We start from the raw sequence: 19,279 nt of genomic DNA on the forward strand, positions 1-19,279 counted from the left end.
GATGTTCAGGACAGTGGTGATTCTTAAGGTAGTGTTTATTGTAATGGTAATTACAATGAATGTATGGTGAAAAAAGAGAAGTGAGGGAGCAAAAGTGTTTCAAAGAAAACGAGGGAGTAAGATCAAGATCAAAATTAGAGCCAAGACAGAAAGATGTATGCTGGGACAGATGGTTCAGAAAAAAAGCCATCCACACAATGCATGAATTGCTAGTTGCTTGAATTGTTGCCTTTGTTAGTTTGTTTAATATTTCTCAATTACAGTATAGCCCAGCGGTCCTCAAACTTTTAAAAGAGGGGCCAGTTCACTGTCCCTCTGACTGTTGGGGGGCCAGACTATAGTATGGAAAAAAATGAACGAATTCCTATGCAACACTGCACATTAAAATTAATTAAAATTAAAATGAATTAAAATATTTAAAATCAAAATAAACTACAAATTATTTAAAATTAAAATAAATTAATTAAAAATGTTGGCTCCACTCCCGCTGAACCTGGGGGCAGCTGCTCGAAGCGGGCAGTGGCTCCCGTGCGTCCGCCACAAGACATCTTGCCGAGTCCAGGGGCAGCCTTTTGTGGGTAAGCCGCTGCCGTCAAGCACCTGACCCCTGGCTCAGCAAGGTGGCCACGGCTTGGCCTGCAGCCTGGGAACATGGCTCATGTAATTAACAATAGATTTAAAACTTAACTAAGAAGGTACTTTTTTTTTCTTGCCTTCAATCCTTTTTTAGCATCTTCATCTCTCTTTCTCTTCCACCCAACTTTCTTCTGTTTTCTGCTTTGTATTCCTGCTCTGTATATGTATGCAAAGGGGTAGGGGTGGGGGGTGAGAGCCGGTGCACGCGCAGGAACTGTGCACGCGCCGGCGCTCTGCTCAGTTTCAGGGAGTGCCTTGGCCGGCTCAGAGCCTTTGGACTCGCTTGGAGATCATTTTCTCTGAGTGAGTCCAAAACCTTGGAAGTGGGCAGATAAATGAGCATGGTGGGCCGGATCCAGCCCACGGGCTGTAGTTTGAGGACCCATGGTATAGCCCATTCACTTCCCTGGTCTCAAAGTGGGTTTCGGCAATTTTTCTGGCCACATCCATTTCTGTTTCTACAGTGCACTCCATCTAAGTTTTAGTTGGTTTGGGGAATAAAATAGGCCAACTGAATTAAAAAGACATTACATAGACAAAGAATGTAATAGCTTAGTTGTGTCCTTCCACCCTTCTAATGAGAAAAAACCCAAAACAACACAAAAGCCAAAGCAGATGAGGGCTGTAACTATCGAGTGGTGTTCTGGAGCAGCTGCACATGTTCAAAGTGCCTGGAACCTGTTGTGATGATGCCATCCCAAGGCTTTCTGACTGGCTGATTGACTGATCCGCTGTATTCGTGTTGTGCTCCATTTCCAGGGAGATTCCAGAGCAGTGAACAGCAAAAGCTAAAAACAGATAATTCAGGAATATTTCCATAGAAGGCCTTTTCTTGTTTAAGTAAGAAAAAAGCCTCCTTTTTGGAACAGAATTACTTCTCATTTATGTTTTGATCTGCCTGGCTGGTTCGCACCTCAGTCGCATGAGATACAGGCAAGACTCAGCCTCGGGAAGTTGGGAAGTGCCTCCCAAGCCTGCTTGCACCTGGAACACATCTGGACCAAGGCGTGTGGGGCCTGCGTACAAATGCATAATGTGTGCTTGGGGCAGGACCAGGTACTTGAAAATACGGAGCCGAGTGGCTGAGGCCTAAACAGCACTGCAGTCGGTCGTCTTTGCTTCCTTGACTGGTCCGTTGAGCTAGTACTGCCTGCCCCGACTGGCAGGGCTCATCCCAGGCTTCTGGCAGGAATGGCTCCCTGTCCCACTTCCAACCATCCTTTCAATTGATGATGCCAGAGACAGCCTTTCGCACAGCGCTTTGCCCCCAGTCTAGGGGCTCCTTGGCCAGGCATTCTTCTTACTCTGAGAGAAAGATCCTGAGAGCTGAGCAAGGGTTTTAGTCTTGAGGCACAGTGTCTGTCACTGTGGTCCTTCCTTTGTTCTATTTGTGACTTTTGATTTTTTATTTAAATAACTGGTCAGTGCAATCCTTTTAAAAGAACAGCTCAATGCCATGTTGCCTCCACCCCCAAGTCTGCTGTGAAAAATCCGACAAAGAACAAAGGTGGTGGGGTGCAGGGAGACGGCCTCTCCATGAGAAAAGGAGAGGGCTGCTTCTGCTATTCAAAACAGTAGCGCATGAACTTAAAATGCAGCTGTAAAATTTTCAAGCCAGTTCAGAGAGTGGAGCTTTATTACCTGGACCATCATTACTCAGCCATGCCTTTTGCCAGTGATTGCATAAGCTTCCAAACCCTTTTAGGGCAAATAGTGTTGAAGCGGAGTAAAACTGTTCACCCCTTTGGGATTAATGGCTTCGCTGGAATTGGCTTCATGATGCTGGCACAGAGCCTGTTCTGATTGGCTAATTGGGGTTGGCATGATGTCACGGTACTGATCACATTATCCCCACTGGTCAGGGGATGGAGAAGACCCTGTTTAACAAATAAGCTGATGTAACTGCTGATGTAATATATACTGATTTTAAATAAACACTAATTATGCATTTCTTGAAGTGCAAAAAGGGCCAGGCAGTTGGAAGAAGAAGAGCTGGGTGTCCCTTTGCTACCTAGGCTGACCGGGTTTAAAATGATGGAGCAGATGCAACGAAGTAAACTCATGTTTAGAGGAAATGTAAGCCCACTGAATTCAGTGTAACTGGATTGGGACTATTAGGGGCCTTTGACCTGGGGCACTCGGCTCTCAGTCCCTGTCTTGTATGGCGCTTCCCTGCCTCGCATCCCACGGCCACCTAGGCTGGCTGAATATCCTCCCCCAGTTGCTTCTCGCCTCAGAAGCAGAGAGCTGGCTTTCTGTGCACACGCCCAGAGCTGCTCCCCCCCCACCCCCCTGCTTTGCTCTTGTTTGTGCCTGGCTGTCTGGTTTCTTCTGCCCTCCTTTCCTCAGTAGATCCTTTCTCCGCCCCCTGCATTTTTTCCACTAAAGAAAACAGCTTGAAGCATCAGGATTATGAAGATGCCCACAAAAGCAGGAGCCATCCTGCTCAAAACAGACTCAAGTCATATTTACACAGTGGCCCGTACTGCCACGGCACACATGGCTTCTTGCCAAGCATTTCCAAGTTGGTGTAGCTTTGACCATCTGCTTCAGAATTCCTTGTGCCTCTTCAGCACAGAATGGTGTCATGGGTCAGAATGTGGGCCTGGGACTCAGGAGATCCTGGTTCCTTTCCTTGCTCAGCATGAGAGCTCACTGGGTGACTCTGGGCTAGTTACAGACTCTCAGCCCAACCCACCTCACAGGGTTGTTGTTGTGAGGATAAGATGGATTGAGAGCAGAAGGAGAATCATAGGATCATAGATCAGAAGAGTTGGAGGGGGCCATGAAGGCCACCGGGTCCAAGCCCCTGCTGTTGTGGGACACCACGTTACACCATCCCACTCAGATGGCTGTGGGATGTTTCTTTCTGAATGTCTCTAGTGTGGGAGAGGCCACCACCTCTCTAGGCAGCTGGTTCCACTGCTGTATTGCTCTGACAGTGAGGAAGCTTTTCCTGATGTCCAGCCTGAGTCTGGGTTGTTGCAACTTGAATTGATTATTCTGTGTCCTAAGCTCTGGAAGAATTTTGTAAGCCACTCAGTTCTTTGTAGGAAAAAAGGCAGGATATAAATCTAATAAATAAGCAAGCAAAACATGCACAGATCTTGAATTTCATGAAGAATACAAATATTTAGAAAATAAGAAGAGGTCTGCTGAAGGCATTCCGTTCCTGAGAGGCCAAGCCCATGCTTCAGGGAAGCCCACGAGCAAGAATGCAAGCAGCAGCAATGCATCTCTCATCTGCAGTTATTGCTTGATTTGCCTCTTGCACAGGGAACTCTAGACTGGGTAAGAGTTTTCCTGGGTAGTGCTGGGAAGTAGGATAACATTTTGATAGCCTTCTTGAGGATCAGAATTGCTCAAAAACCTTCTTGTTTTCTCAAGCTACTTCATTGCTTTATTTCACTAGTGCAGCTGGTTGCAAAAGGTGGATCTTGGCAGATGGTGGCCTGGCCTTCCCCCCATGGAAGCTGCCACACACCTTTTTGACAACCCTCCCACCTTCCTTGTCATTTGCCACTCTATTCCAGAACAGCCCCCTTTTTGGCTCCCCACCACCACCAGAGAAAAGAAAAAAGTTGAATGAGCAGAAGCATTTTCTGCTAAGGCAAAGCCACCGATGGAGAAAACCATGATCCTAAAACTGGATCTCCTTTTTGCTGGATTGGAGAGACTACGTGGCATGATGTCTTTCTTCCCTAGTGGAGTTTCATTAAGGGTTGCATTTCAATGAGCAATTCCATCAGATGCTAATCGTAGGATACTAGGGTTGGAAGGGGCCAAGAAGGCCGTGGGGTCCAACCCGCTGCTGTTGCAGGTCACTGATTGACACCACCCAACTCAGTTCAGGTGATTCCAGTGTGGATCAGTGGAGGATCATTAATCCTCTGTAGCACAGGCTGGGTTCGTCTCTCCACTGATCACCACAGAAAGCTCTGAGGAGGCTGTGAGCTGACTTGCTTTTGTGAAGGCTGCAGAAATAAGGCAGAAAAGGAATGTTCACATAAATTTTGCCACCTGCATTATTTTTTGGGCTGGATCTCCAAAACATGGGAATCACTGGAAATATTACTATTGAGGTTGGAATGGATCCTTCAGTTCAAGGATGGAATTCTCTGCATTCTGTCCTAGGAGGGATCTCACTTCAACAGTCCAGATGCTGTCCAGTTGCAAAGGCCGCAGTAAAAGGACTGTGGGAACCTGCAGTTGTGAGCAGGGCAGCACATGGCACCAGAACTCCTTGCACACCTGAAGTAGGTCTCAAAGTTTGTTGTTCAAATATGCTCATCTGAAGCAGGGGAGGATTTCCCTCCTTTGAAAGCCCTAATCCGTCAACTTGAACTAGCTTTGGGTGTGATCCTGTTGCCCCTACTTTTGGTGCACATGAGCGTTGGCGGTTTCCATGCATCCTATGCTCTGAATGCAATGCAGCTGTGGCAATTGCTGCCACCCTAGTGCTCTGCACCCTCATTTTTATTGAGATGACTATTTTCAGCTGTCTAGATAAAGCACTAAGGAGTGGGAGAGGATAGAAATTGGAACTCTTTGACCTCAGAGTCTTTGTGCTCCCTGGAATGGCCCCTCCTTCAAGGCACAATTGCATCCTCTGGGAGGCTTTCGATCCAGGGAGGCTTTGGATCCACAGCACCCCAAACCCTCCTAATGCCCAGGCAAGCCTTGGAGGTGGCATAAACCATTTCCTCCCATTCACACGAGTGGGAAGCACATGGCTTACGCACGCACACAGTCCTCAGAATAGGATGGAAGAAGAGTCTGGGCACTTCCTCCATCAGGTCTGCATCTCCAGCAGGAGCTGAGCACAGTTTTTCTTATCTGGATTGCACTACAAATGGCCAGCATTGCATTCATACCCAGCCTTTCTGCTCTGAAAGGAAGAGGGAGGGAATCCATAACCAAGAGGATCTCTCTCCCCTGCCTTCCACCTTTCCCTCCTGCCCTGCCTCTGTTTCCTCCTATGAGAGTATCAGTGACTTTGGCTATACTGAAAATTGGAGAGGTAAAGTGCAGCCAAGAATCCTTAAGGGCACAATCTTTCCCTGGCATGTTGGGAAGGAAAACAGCCCAGAACCCCAGCATTCCTCTGCCGGCATGCGACTGTTTCCCAGCTAAGCGTACATAGAATCACACCATAAATGGATGTAAATGGTTTTTAAATGACCTTTCAAGAGGCTCACCACAAGGCTTTGTGTTGCGATCCCTTCTGTTTAATTCGCTTAAATGATTTGGACAAAGGGCTAAACTTCTGTCTCCAAGGATATAAAAATGGCATAATGACAGGAGAGGTTAATGATACTACAGAGGATGCCAGAGAAAGGCAAGCGGCTTTTCAGAACCCAGGGCAATATGTAAAGCGTTGAAAGTTGGTGTCAGCAGCTGTAAAGTCACCATCCAGGAAGAGCCAACATGAATGGCAAATGCAGTCTGGGAGTGTCTCCTTAATTGCAGAAACATGAAAAGGCCGGGGCCGAAGGGCAGGAGGAACAGTCGCGAAGCAGAGCGCTTAGGGCCAGGCTCTGCCACCTCTGAAAACGCGCCGCTGCACTCTGCTTGGTGCCGTGCACACCGCTGGCACCATAGAAAGAATAAAGAATGTCGCACAAAGGAATCGTGCCAGAAGAGAACTTCTGGAAAATAGTCTCAGACACCTCTGATCACCAGTAAGCAATAGCATGAAAGAGCAGGGGAAAATCATGCCGAGGTCAAAGGTATTCAGAATAAAACAGCAGCCTAAGAAAATCCTTGGTCTGTAATGGCTGAGACATTGGGCGACACGTTAAAAAGACTCTTCTTCCATATGTTTTGCCGTCCTGATTCATATCCATGCCTGTGTTTGCAAGACTCCCTCCCACGCACTCCATGCATGAAGCAAGGTGTGTGCCGGAGTGCTCTGCCCGCAGACCGGTGTGGCATGGGCAGATTCCCTGCCTGAGCAGCAGTGGGGCGCACGTGCCTTGGAGGTTTCCATGCACCTTGAGCCAGTGTGCGCCCACGAGGGTCCCAGGCAGACCTAAGTGTTGGGGAGGGGCGGGATGGGGGAGGGGAGCAGGGCTGTTTGCTGCCCCCTCCCCCATATGCCTATTGCCTGCACTTATGAAGGGATGAAGCAAGGAGGTGCCCCAGATGGTGGGTAACCCTGAGAGTGCAGGGCCCTCAACTGCATCTATGGGGCAGCCTCCCAACTCCAGACCTTCCCTCTTCCACATTAGCGCAATTTGCATTTGGAAATGAGGAAATTCTCCTGCAAAAAAAAAAAGCTGATGCCACCAATGAGCAGTCAATGGGAAAAAGACACCTGACAGTCCATGCAAGGCAGATGGGAGGATGTCACAGCATGGGAGTGCAGCAAGGTCAGCCATGTCCTTGCCCCCCCCTTCTGTCCTGCTGCTCGCTTCCGCACTGCGCGGCTGCTGTTACGCACATTAATTGCATTCACTGAATTACCTTCTTGTGTAGTTTGGCTCGCAGAGAGATGACTCATGGCCTTATCGCAGCTGCCGCTCTACAATTAGGAGTGTTCTGGTCAGATGGCCAGGGCCTTGGGGGAGCTCAGGAGCCCTGGTTGGCTCCAGGAGATGAAAATACGTATGCGTTCACCGAGAGGTTCAGGAAGGGACCTGACTGAAATGTGCCTGATCAGCACATGGGCCTGGCCACCTCTTGATATATTTATATTTACCTGTCATGCCTGTGATGTCTTTGGTTAGGATTTATGAAAGCCTACATGACCTGACAGGGAAGATGGCAATGCGGGGCCCAGGTGCTGAGGCTTCCCCACCCCCACGACATGTCTTCCCCTCTCCTACAGCTTCTCTTTCAGCAGGTCGCTTCTTTAGCCCCAGCTTCCATAGGCCTATGTTTTAGCGAGCTTTAAGCTTTTTTTTTTTTTTTGATGTTTTGCTGCATCATCATCTCCTTACTCTTACTCATTTTTCTATGCCACCCAATAGCCAAAGCTCTCTGGGAAGTTTGCAGCAGTTTAGAGCTCAATATGATTATTTTTAGCTAATTAGACAAAAGTTTGTCATTGCATTATTTCATATTTCATAGTCTTTTAACAATTAGTAGGATAATTAGCTATTTTATCATTGTCCCTTGCACACATTTTATTTATTAGCACATATACACTCTCTTTCCTCAGCCGAAGATCTGCACTTTCGTGTCAGTTTTCATCAGTGCTAACATTAAACTTGCCATTGATTTCTGCCAGGGGTTCCCTCCCACAGCTAATGGCGGAATGAGCACCACAGGAACAAAATGCTGAAGCAGAAATGAGGAAGAGGAAGAGTTACAGAGCTGCCATAACACTGTCTCAACTAATGCTGCTTTTATACAGTAGTCCTTTAAGTCCATCCTAGGTGCACATGTTTTCAATGCAAAACCAGAATGTTTTTGGATTAAGCATTTTTGAATTTAAGCCAAACAGGAAGTACCATGGAAGGTAATATGAGAGGATTTCTTTAAGAGTCATGCAAATCAAGCTGTCTGCTTAATTTTGCTGGAGACTGGACTGCCGTAAAGACCCCTGTGTGTTTGTGGTGATGGCTGCTGCCGTGTACGCGCCCGTTCGCCCTTCCCTCAACCCAGTCACTGGGACACACAAAACTCCCGTTTACAAGCTCTGATTGTGCCTGTGATTCTAGTGCTGCATACCTCCCCTCCCCGCATCGATATATGCACTGAGTGTGCTCACAGGTGGCTCTGGCCGTGGGTAATGCAGAGGGGCCGGTAGACAGAGCGACATAGCTAGAAAAGCATCCAATTCAGGACATCCGGCAGATCCATTTTACTGAACTGCTTGCCTATTTGTAATCCAATTTAGCTGCCATATGTTAGAGCCAATGTGCTTTAGAGACGGAGCTATTGTAGGAATCTAGCAAGTTCAGTTTCTGAAGCAGACCTTGTAGTTCTGCTGGCACACACAATTCTCCAGAACTACGCGGATTTATTTCCCACTGAAGCCTGTCCTCTCTTTTGCTCCCCACATCCCCCCAGGCTAGCCAGGGCTTAAAAGGGGGATCTGCTTCTATACACCTGGAGCTGAATTGCACAGAAAGCCTAGGACAGCGCCTGCTTCTAGCATCCAGCACACTGTATACCTTCAGTTCTTTAAAGCAGAGATGCCCCAGAGTCGAAGAACATGTTTGCTGCATGCACAGCTAGCAACTATGTTGGGGGATTTTTTCTAAACACAAAAAGCATATTAGAGGTACTCCTCCCCAGCTCAGACCGGCACCAGTCAGGTGCGGGGAGGGGTTCCTAAGGCTAATTTCTGCAGAGGGAGGACTGGTTTTTCTTTGGAGCCATGGCCAGGAAGGGAAGAGTTGCATGTCCCTTCTCCATGCATGGTGGCCCCAGTTAATATCAGAAGTGGGTTGTGTCCGTTTTTTCCTGAATTGGCTGCCAACGATACATTAAGAGTAATGACTAATTGGAGCCTGAAACATCCTGCTGAATTTCCACGGATTGCCAAGGCCAGGTTGGGAAAACTGAGACCAGAGGAGAAGCCGGGGCAGTGGGCCGCACACGTCCCACACGAGCAGCGTGGCCTGCGACGCGACCCACACTGCACCCTCGGCCGGGAAAAGCGCCTGGAAGCAGGAAGGTGCGGCGAATGCCTTGCGAGGGCGTCGGCATTCAGAGGCTGCAAGCTTTGATCCTTGCTCGTTGCAGATGGCCGCCAGGCAGGTTTTCTTCCAGCAGAGGAGACGCCTCTGTCGAATAGCCATGATTATAAAGCTGGGTTTCTGTGTTGTACAGAACTAATGTATGGACAGACAGCTGGCTATGATAACGACGGTATCTAAATAAATGGTTTACTTTTAATATAGGTATTACTGTAGTTCATTGTCTGACATGCCCTTTCTACTTGAATATGTATTGCTTTTATCTGCCGTGACAGAAATATAGTAAGTCAGTAATTTCAGATACCGTTGCATAGGCAATGTCAGTATAATTTTGCCAGGAGGGAGATAATAAATCGCACTTTTCCATTTGACTGATGTTTGGTTTCTCTTGTCTGGTTTCAGCAGCTGAGTTCTATCTGGCAAGCAAGCATTGTTTGCGGTTGCTCTTATTAAAGGATAAGGCACATTACTGAAAATGCTTTTGTGTGCAAGCATTTTCAAGCAGTATGTGAAATTCTAGGACATGTAATAAAAAGGCCTCATTGAACTGGATGTGGTTGTGGAAAGATGCCACTGCAGGCTTCTTCCAGGAAGGGAAAGGGTTTATCTGAAAACTGCCTCACCCCTGCCCTCCGTGGCTTCCTTAGTCATCTGACTTCTCGTAAATTATGAACAACTCAGCATTACTTTTGATGTGCATCACTGGTCAGCCTGCTCCATACCACAGGGGGTGTCATAACGTTTGCTTGAGCCTTGTGGGCTTGCTTTGAGCCGAGCACTTTCTGGGGTTCATCATGGGCACTTCTTGACTTGGAAAGCAAATGGGGCAAAGGGGTGTGTGTGTGTGTGTGTGTGTGGAACAAAGCTGTACAAGTCTGTTCAAGCCTTCTAGCTGTGAGAAACTTAAGCAGACTCTGTCAGCAAAAGAAGGCTACCTGGCAACTTTGAATTCGACAGGTAGGTAGTTTGAATACACAGTGGACATGGAAACAGAGCGAGTCAGAGGGGGTCTCCTGGGCCATCTAGACTGACCCCCGGCTCCAGGCAGCTCCACTCATGACATTCCTACCATGTGCCTGTCCTTGAACACCCTCACTGATGGAGCTTCAGCCACCTCCCATAGAAGCTCATTCCATACCCTCGGGGTCCTAACTGTCAGGAAGTACTTCCTGGCATCCACCCTAAATCTTGGTTTCCTGACCTTTGCTCCATTGGAAGGTGTCCTGTCCTGTACTGCAGAGGAAAAAAAGGTCATGACCCCCCTTTTCTGGGGCCCCCCCCCCCCCCCCCCCGCACATACCTGTAGGTCGCTAACAGGTCCCCTCTGAATCTCATCCTCTCCAGGCTGAAAAGACCCAGCTCCCTCAGTCCTTCCTCATATGGCTTGCCCTGCAAACCGGCCACCATCCTAGTGGCCCTTCGCTGCACTGATTTCAACCTTGCTACATCCCTCTTGTAATGAGGGGCCCAGAACTGAACACAAGACTCCAGCTGTGGGAGCACCAGGCATAGCTCAAGTCTGTTTTCTTCTATCTGACTCAGCTGCATTAGTCACCTTGACGCACTTATTAGAGCTGTTCATGAGAAATCAATATAGAAATGCAATTGCTTTCTTATACTGTGAAGACCATTTAATATGAGTGCAGGCAGAGGCGCTCCATGAGCTTTTACACTGTTCTAGATGAGGCCACCATTGAGCACTCATATTTCTTTACCTTTATGGGTTCTTTAGTTGAAATTGTGACCATCCAGTTTCATTTCTCCTTATTAAGGTCACTTTCCTGTTTTTGTTTACCATTTCAGAGAAAATGGAGTAATCATTGTGAAAGCAACAAAAGGATTTTCCTGCTTGTGTCATTATGTTATTCTGGTATAGCATGACTCCACCTAGAGGTTACATAGGGAAAGGCAGGAGAGGAAAAGCTATTTTTGCAGAGTTCAGATCTCAATTCTGTGGCAAAACTGAAAATGGATGCAACACCCTCCTGTAGAAAAGGTCTTCTGTTCTGTTTGACTGGACCTCATCTCCCTAGATGTGGGTGAGCAGGTCCTCTGGTTATTGCAGTGAGTCAGACGGGCCCCTCCACCTCCGCGTCATTGACACTGGCCGGCAGTGGCTTCCCAGGCCTCAGCCTGGAACTTTCTCTGGCTGCACTCAGAGGGGTCTCAGGCATTTCCGCGTCCAGCCATTACGTGCTGCACCACTGAGCTACAGCCCTTCCATGGAATACATGCTTATATCAAGCTTCCTCTTGCACACTTTTCTCTGAGGCTTTGAAAGGAAACTTTTTTGTGATAAACTTTCTTTGGGAACATGACTGAATAACGTTATAGATGGGCTTTATATATTCTGCTCATTCCTTACCCAGTCTTTGCAAAGAGTGAGCAGGAGCTCCATGGAATTTCTCCAAGCAGCACTGTGGCCGCTGGCTTCCATTTGACAGGGTAGGGATCTGCTTTTGCCCCTGGCCTGATTTCACCTAGTGGGGATCTAACTCAGATTGAAGTTACGGATTCTGACTTTAACAGTGCTGCAGGCCCTAGAAAATGCAGCCAACCAACTACACTTTGTCAGCCTTGAAGATGCAATACCCTTCTGAATACGCTGCTTTGTAGTGTGAGCTTTGAACAGCACTTGAGAAGGCACGAACTAGCTTTACACTGTGAATACTTGCAGGTCTGGTGAACGCAGTGACACAGAAATGAAAAGCAATATGTGTATGGCACAAACCTTTGTTAATATAATTGCATCGATTGAAACCTTTTAAAGGAGAATTAGCAAGGGAGCAGATGTCTGGTATTCCACAAACAAATGTTCCCATAATTAATTGATCATCAGTGCTTGACAAGGTTATTAAGACAGCTATTAATTGGATGATGAGCCCATATGCACCAGTCAAAACTAGCCGTCATTATATCTACCTGGAAACAGTAGTTCTGAGCACACACGCTTCCTCTTTTGAACTGCAGCGAGGCTTGGTTTGTCTGCATGTGTATCCGTGAGAATTTTGTTACAGGACTGAGCTCTAATTCTGATACATATTTGTGGTGAAACAAAGATGCATATGGCATTGCATAGCGGTGCACAAGGGGATAATAGCACCAGCAAGTTTGTACTCAGCCAGCCCACCTGGCTGTGACATTCAAACAAAAACAGCAAAAGGCAACCAAGGATGAAGGAGAAAGGCAACTACTGTGGAAGCAAAGTGTTGACAGACTGAGGCCATTTTGGCTTCTGGCTTTAAGGCACAGCTGGAGAAAATAGAATTTCTTCAGACTAGTTTTTTACAAGCCCAGGAGCACGTAAGCACATACAACCAGAACATGGCTACCTTCTTTGATGAACCGAATGGAAGCCATGCTTGTGTTCTAGGGTGACTCACCACCCTCCATATCCTGCCATAAGACACCATCATGCTGTTGTGTGTAAGCTTTTTGGGATGCTGTGCTAAGGCAAGGCTTAGGAGCAGGAAGTTTTGGCATATGGAAGCCGTGTGCTCCTGGTGGCCTGATGGGCCTGATAGACCACAGAGGGAATCTGCTTGGTTTCTCTTCCATACTTGGTCCATGACTGAACATGAACTGGGACTGACTGAAAGTGAACTATGGTAGCATCAGAGCCTATTTTCCATTTTATCAGCAACCACGATGAGCCTGTTGGGGCTATTTCCACATGGGGTTCCTCTGCAACCTGCATATGTGTGTGTGTGTGTGTGTGTGTGTGTGTGTGTGTGTGTGTGTGTGCGCGCGCGCGCGCGCCTTTTTCCTGCCAGCCTAGAACCTGGTCCTAGTTTTCTGTGGGAGAAAAGCCTGAGATACCACTACTAACAATGGTAAAAGATTTTGGGGTAGAGGAGGAATGGGAAATAAGTTCTTTAAGTGGGCCTCTGTTTGAAAACAAAAGCTGAGCTCAGGGAAAGCTCTGTTCCATCATGAAGATGAATCATATGGAACAAATTCAGTATAATAAATTAGCTGAAATCCTCCACTGAACTGCATAGAACAAAATAAAATACTATAACAAAATCCCATATGAAACTATTTATTCATTATCTTCCAACACAAATGTCATACACTTGAGACCAAATGGAATTTAAAATGAGGGCATTGGAGGCAGTAGATTTGAACAAACCAGGGGTTTGTTTTGTTTCTTGTCTCAGCTAGGTTGGAATTCAGGCATGCTCAGCTGGTAAGGCATAACTACCTGGTATCAGGTAAATATACCAGTTTACACTTGTCCTGGCTAAGAATGAGTAAACTTTGGCCAAATAGGGCTAATTTGGACAGATTCAAGCAATGCCAGACTCAAAACAGGACTTCAAAGCAAAGGTGTTTGCTTCTTTCTTTCTTTGCTTGATACCCTATCTTTCTAAGAAAGATATAGTTCTCACAATGGCTAACAATATTAATAACCAACAATTTAAATTAAAAGCTCAGTTATAACCATTAGGAATGTAAAAATCCAGCACTTTTGTGTTCGCCAGGAAGTGACCAAACTTGGGAACTCTAGCAGACCCCTCCCCTGTGCCAAATTATCTTGTGCAAAGTACACAAAGCTTGCCAGTTGTATGCAGAAGGCAAACTCCACTTGCACAGTGGGTGTGTAGGGAGTGGCATGCACGCAAGTCGGTCTTGCTTCCTGCTGGGCACCCACGCAAATAATGTTCAATACAAGGCAGGCTTAGGACAGCAGGGAAGCAGACTGGAGTCTGGGAGCCAACCTAAGGAAATCCAATGGATTCCCACCCTCAGACTGGATTCGTCACACCGTTTGCCAGTAACAATCATAGGACAAATTCCTGAAACACAGTTCAAAGCTCCAGAGAAAGCATAAAGACAGCATCCAACCCAACAGGCCAAAATGTACACCTGTCTTTACCTGTTGGCAGAATGAAAGCTCCAGGGGAGCCAATCTAGGCATCCCAAGGAGACGCTCTCCCACACCTCTGCAAATGTGCCTCTGGATGTGATGGTACTGAGAGAAGGACCCCCCCCGAAGATGTTAAAACCCAGGCTGGCCCATGTGGCCCGATCGCAACCTGAAGAGATCCCAACAAGTCCTTTTGCCCAGAAGTGAAGCCATTGTCACCTGGGAGGCAGGTGCTCCATCTAACTTGTTCTGCTTAATTGTCAGCATCTATCATTCTCACCAGCCAATGTTTCTGAAGTGTTTTCAAAGTTAAGTGCCCCCTGAGCCCCATTTATTGCAACAGGAAAAACATGTTTGACTCTCCCACTGAAATAGTATTGATTTAATTGATTATTCTTAAATCTCTTTGAAGTCCTTTGAGACAAGGTGGGATTAAATAAAACAATAATTTAAATTATCCTTAGGTTTGGGTGCAATGTGCCAATAACATGTAAACTGTGAGATTATGGATATATTGGAATTAATTCTTGTGAACAAAGCAGAACTTTTCCAGCTGTCGTCATGATTAAGATGATTGCTATGGATGTATAGGAGTGAGGGCTTGATTTGCCTGTTTCTCCACAAATGCAATCACAGTGAAGGATATGGTCCCTTGCATGTGGAGAAAGGGTATGGTATGTGAACCCAGTCTATGATCCAGGATTGTCTCACTGTGAAGAAATATCACTACCACTGGAATGATTGAGGGGGGCGGAATCTAGTAATAGCTAATTGAAGAACATTAAGATCCAGGATGTCCAAAGGCCCTCTTCAGAAAGACTGTAAGTGTGAGAAATGTTAGGCTCTTCTCATTCTGTTTTCCTAAGAATCATACCATGATGATTCCATGTTCACATGGAAAATGCCAGTTCAAGCATCTTGAACCATCCGAAAGATGATTCTGGAGAACTGTGCATAGGAGTGATTAAAGTAGTTCTCTTGAGGTAGAAGGAGCATCGATCTCCTCTGAATAGGGAAAGTCCCTTTCCCTTTCTTGGGTTCTCATTTTCAGCCTTGCTGAAGCTTTTCAGTGCCTAAGGTTACAAGTGTCAAAAGATTTCCTTCACAATAATCAGAGCATAGCTGCTCAAGAGAGCTCCAGGTGCAGCCAACCAGGCCTGCAAATTTGACAGAGCATTTTCAGCCATACATGCTTAATATTCACAGGAGTTTTTATGTAGCCAAAATAAATTATTGTACTAGTGCATAGAATAATACTGGGGTCAACAATAAAACCTACCTTTCCAGAATATGGCATATGAATTTGCTTGGCAAAGTTTTGCTTGTCTTCATTCATGTTTGTGACCAAAAATATTTCCCATGAAAAGACTGAAAGATGAAGGTCAGTCAGAAAGCTCATGTGCTGTCTCCTCTGGTGTGGGAAATCAGAGGGACACCATTTTTAAGAAGAGATATCAGATGGACACATGTCCCTGAGGGACCCCACTGCTCTGGAACCCACAGCAGCTAGACTCGCTGCTTTCTATGGGAGCCGGAATTTTCAGTACATCTCCATAATTCATCACAGTAGATCACCAAATAATTTGTAGAGTTTCTCTTGGACATAAACCTAACCTTTCCAATATCATTTGGACTACAGACTTAGGAATCTGAAAAACTGCACCTGAATATGGTGAACATAGATCTGCATAGATAAATTACCAACCAATTAATCACTGGATATGAGTTGGCCTTACCTTAAATTCCTCTAGGATTTTGTAACTTTTCCCGTGATATTCACAAAAGTTCTTCACTTCTTTGCACTCTGGGCAGCATCCATTGTGTTCTACTTTAGTACACTTTGGGTGGATTTTGGGGCATTCTGGCTGGTCACAAACAGGCCCATCCTCAGTGCAGACACAGGGACAGTTGGAGTGGCCTGGGAAGAAGCGCTCTCCCAATTTGTATACAAAACCACTGTCATCCACACAACCTTTCCCTCGATAGTCATCAAAGATCAGATTATTATCATTATTTGAGATCTGATCACCTTCATCAGCAGGATAGTCTTCATGGTTGAAGGCAGCTGGAGTGACCAAACTAGGAATGAGCAACAGAAATATGCAGGCTTCATGAATATGAAGAGCCATCCCCCTCCTCAACTTCTGTATATGGTCCTAATATCAGATATACACGGATGCTTCCATGAAGATGCAGGGTGGTGGGCTGAAAACAAATATTTCAAATAGGACAGTTTGAAAAGTTTGAAATATTTTCTTAAAGGGCATCTATTTTAGTGTCTACACTTTCCTGAGACATGCAGCTGTCAAGCAGTAACTCATTAGACATACATTTTTTCCCTAACAGTTCTTAAGAGAGCAAAGTGAGACTGGCTTATCAGCACCTCCCCAACATAAGAATTATAAGATCATATGGAAAATGCAGGGATAACCTGGAAAATTACCCAGTTAAACATGGATCTGTCTGCTACCAGGGACTGGTCATTCATCTGTCTTCATCTGGATAGCATGCGCAATGTACACCTCAGTAGTGCAATTCAATAGTTAAATTGAACAATGTTCACAGCAGCTGAATGAAAGGTGCAAAGGTGTGCATTGCCAATCTCATATGGATAATGATCCATGTGCCCTCAGCTTTGATCCAGATGATGGCTACATTATCCTAACTAGAACATTCTAAGGGAATGTTATTTTAAATTGGATTGGACAATATGCCTATTGCCCCAGTAAGGTGAAAACTGATGCTTCTTGGCATTAGTTGAAGGCCTATGTGATGAACATGGTAATCACATTATGCATACATTCAGCTGTTGCATAATTACGTTGCATACTCAAAAATGTTTATATCTGGATCGCATGCACATTTATGATTTTATTCCCTTTCCTTTTTACTTGTTTTGCTAAATGGTTGTGAGTATGGGTCATGTGGAGGCATACAAGCGCCATAAAAACTAAGTAACGACTGAACGAACGAACAAACGAACTAAATCAACTCCCATGTGAATGAGTCTTTAAAGACTAGGACTTGAACCAAAGATCACCACTATTTCTATGAAACTACTAGGATCACAACCCACTATTGCTTGCAACACAGCTCAACTGTCTAATTAAAATCAAGATGCAGATGTGTCAGATGTTTCATGGAAAACATCAGATTAAAAGAGAAGACATTTAAGAAATGCAGGTCTGAAGAAAACGCTGTACTGATTCTCAGGTACAGTGAACATTGCTTTAGTTGTGTTAATATTCTGGCAGAAATTTTAATGATGTGTACTCTGGTCTATTGTTAGGGTAGGTTCATCTTGGTTTTCCCCACAGCAGGTAGCCTCCATTGTGCTCTACCGGGGCCTGTCATCACTGTGGTGTGCATGTGTGTGACGCTGCCTTTAAGTGCTTATGTTCACACTTGAGCGTAGTAGCTAATTATTACTTTATTTTACATTTCCCCTGCTTTTTCTTGTAGGCTTAGGATAACTAATGGCTTTTCAAAAATACATGAATATGAAGACTAATCACACAGAACTGTCCCAGCAGGCCATGCCAACTCAGTACCCCGTATGCCTCCATTGATGTACAGAGGACCCATAGCATCCAGAAAGGCATCAGTTGCCTGGTTTGAAAATTAAGCCTTGCCCTTCCTTCAGACATGACTTCTGTTTTTCTGCTTCACTATTGGCTGTTGCCAAGTCCACAGCACCTTCACCAGACTGTACAGGCATAGCCCTGTATCATTCCTCTAATCCAATGCTAGAAGGAACCAGGTAGCAGGGCATGTTCTGTCCTCTTTTGTGGAAATGAATGGGAAATGGGTAATTCTAAAACTGTTTATAATGAAACATTCTGGGAACTGAAAGCATATCAGTTCCTTGAAACTAAACTATTGCCTTGCTTCCTTTTTTACTCTTGGACCAACTCTGTAAGTGAGCTGCTTTAAACTATTATGGGGTTTTCAGTCATAATAAACTACGCCATGCTCATATAGATGTATACACGGAGTATGTGTATCATTTTCATTCACCTACTTAGACACATTTGTACATTCAATGTTTTTGTTCTAAAAAAATCCCTGCCAAACAAGAATGACTCAGGGAAAAAGCAAGCACTGAATCTTGTAGAACAAACTAAATGATTGTGTCAAGAAAACAGTTTTACAGTGCTTCTGCAGAGAAAGAGAGTGAGAGAGAGAGAGAGAGAGAGATTGAATGCTCAGAATGTCTCATTTCATGATGTGCAGAATGCATTTTTACCCAAAGGTGCATTCATATTAGTTCATTTATGTGTGTTGCACAATCATTTAGCATGCCTTTCAGAAGTGAATCACTTGCATGCTACAGGTAGGCTTAAGTCTGCCATACTTAAAGCTGTGGAAACTTTAGAAAACAAGCAAATTTCAAAGGAGTAATTTATAAAAGGGAGATTGGGGATCAATCGGTTTAATAAAAATCAAACCCAAAAATCAGGCATTTGGATTAAGAGGAAAAAGAAAGGATTAACACTGCTAATCGGATTTTGCTGTGTTTGATCATCTTAAAAATTTTACTACAACTTCATCAACCTACATTTTGCTAAAGGTAAGAGAAATAGAATAGAATGGGGATTTTGTCCGTTGGTTAAAAATTCAACAAGTCAACAGACTCTGGAAAGCTATCACTATACAATCCAACTTGATTTCATTTTTTCTAATCAAAGGAGATTTAAAGCTAGTATGAAACTCTTGGGAAGTCTATATGCATCCTCTGGAAAATCATAACTTACCTACTCAGGTGAAAATTGGCAAGGATCACAGGCCACCATGAATGAATACTTCAACAACGTGTTAGAAACAGCAATTCTTCTTAATTACATTTTCATGGGAGAATCATGGAAAATCCCTTCCCCCAGTGCCTCCCATTTCGTAGAAGCAACCCAGCAGATGCACCATGAAACTGAAGCTTTAACCCCGTGTTCAGAATTCAAAGCAAGCCACCATAGAGGGGTCCAGAGGTGAGGCTGCCAGTACAAAACCACACTCCAAAAGCATAATCATTGTTGCTTGCTCGCTCTTTATCCTCTTATATCCTTGGCTGCAATCTCCAATTCCACCCCAAAAGCCCACCAGATCGCTTCCCTCTGAATAGCTGCAAAAA

General features: G+C 45.3%; 1 protein-coding gene across 1 annotated transcript in view; it reads right to left on the reverse strand.

Annotated features, from left to right (window-relative positions):
• VWC2L (von Willebrand factor C domain containing 2 like) overlaps window positions 1-16,298 on the reverse strand; it is a 125,757-nt gene extending 109,459 nt beyond the window's left edge. The window contains exon 1 of the mRNA XM_044432117.1: window positions 15,891-16,298. Within this exon, the coding sequence (XP_044288052.1) occupies window positions 15,891-16,283 (393 nt within the window). The 5' untranslated portion in view covers window positions 16,284-16,298. The remainder of the gene's footprint in view (window positions 1-15,890) is intronic.
• Window positions 16,299-19,279: the final 2,981 nt, after the last annotated feature.

Source organism: Varanus komodoensis, unplaced genomic scaffold (genome assembly GCF_004798865.1).
Source record: "Varanus komodoensis strain SLA01 unplaced genomic scaffold, ASM479886v1 scaffold23, whole genome shotgun sequence".
Lineage (NCBI taxonomy): Eukaryota > Metazoa > Chordata > Lepidosauria > Squamata > Varanidae > Varanus > Varanus komodoensis.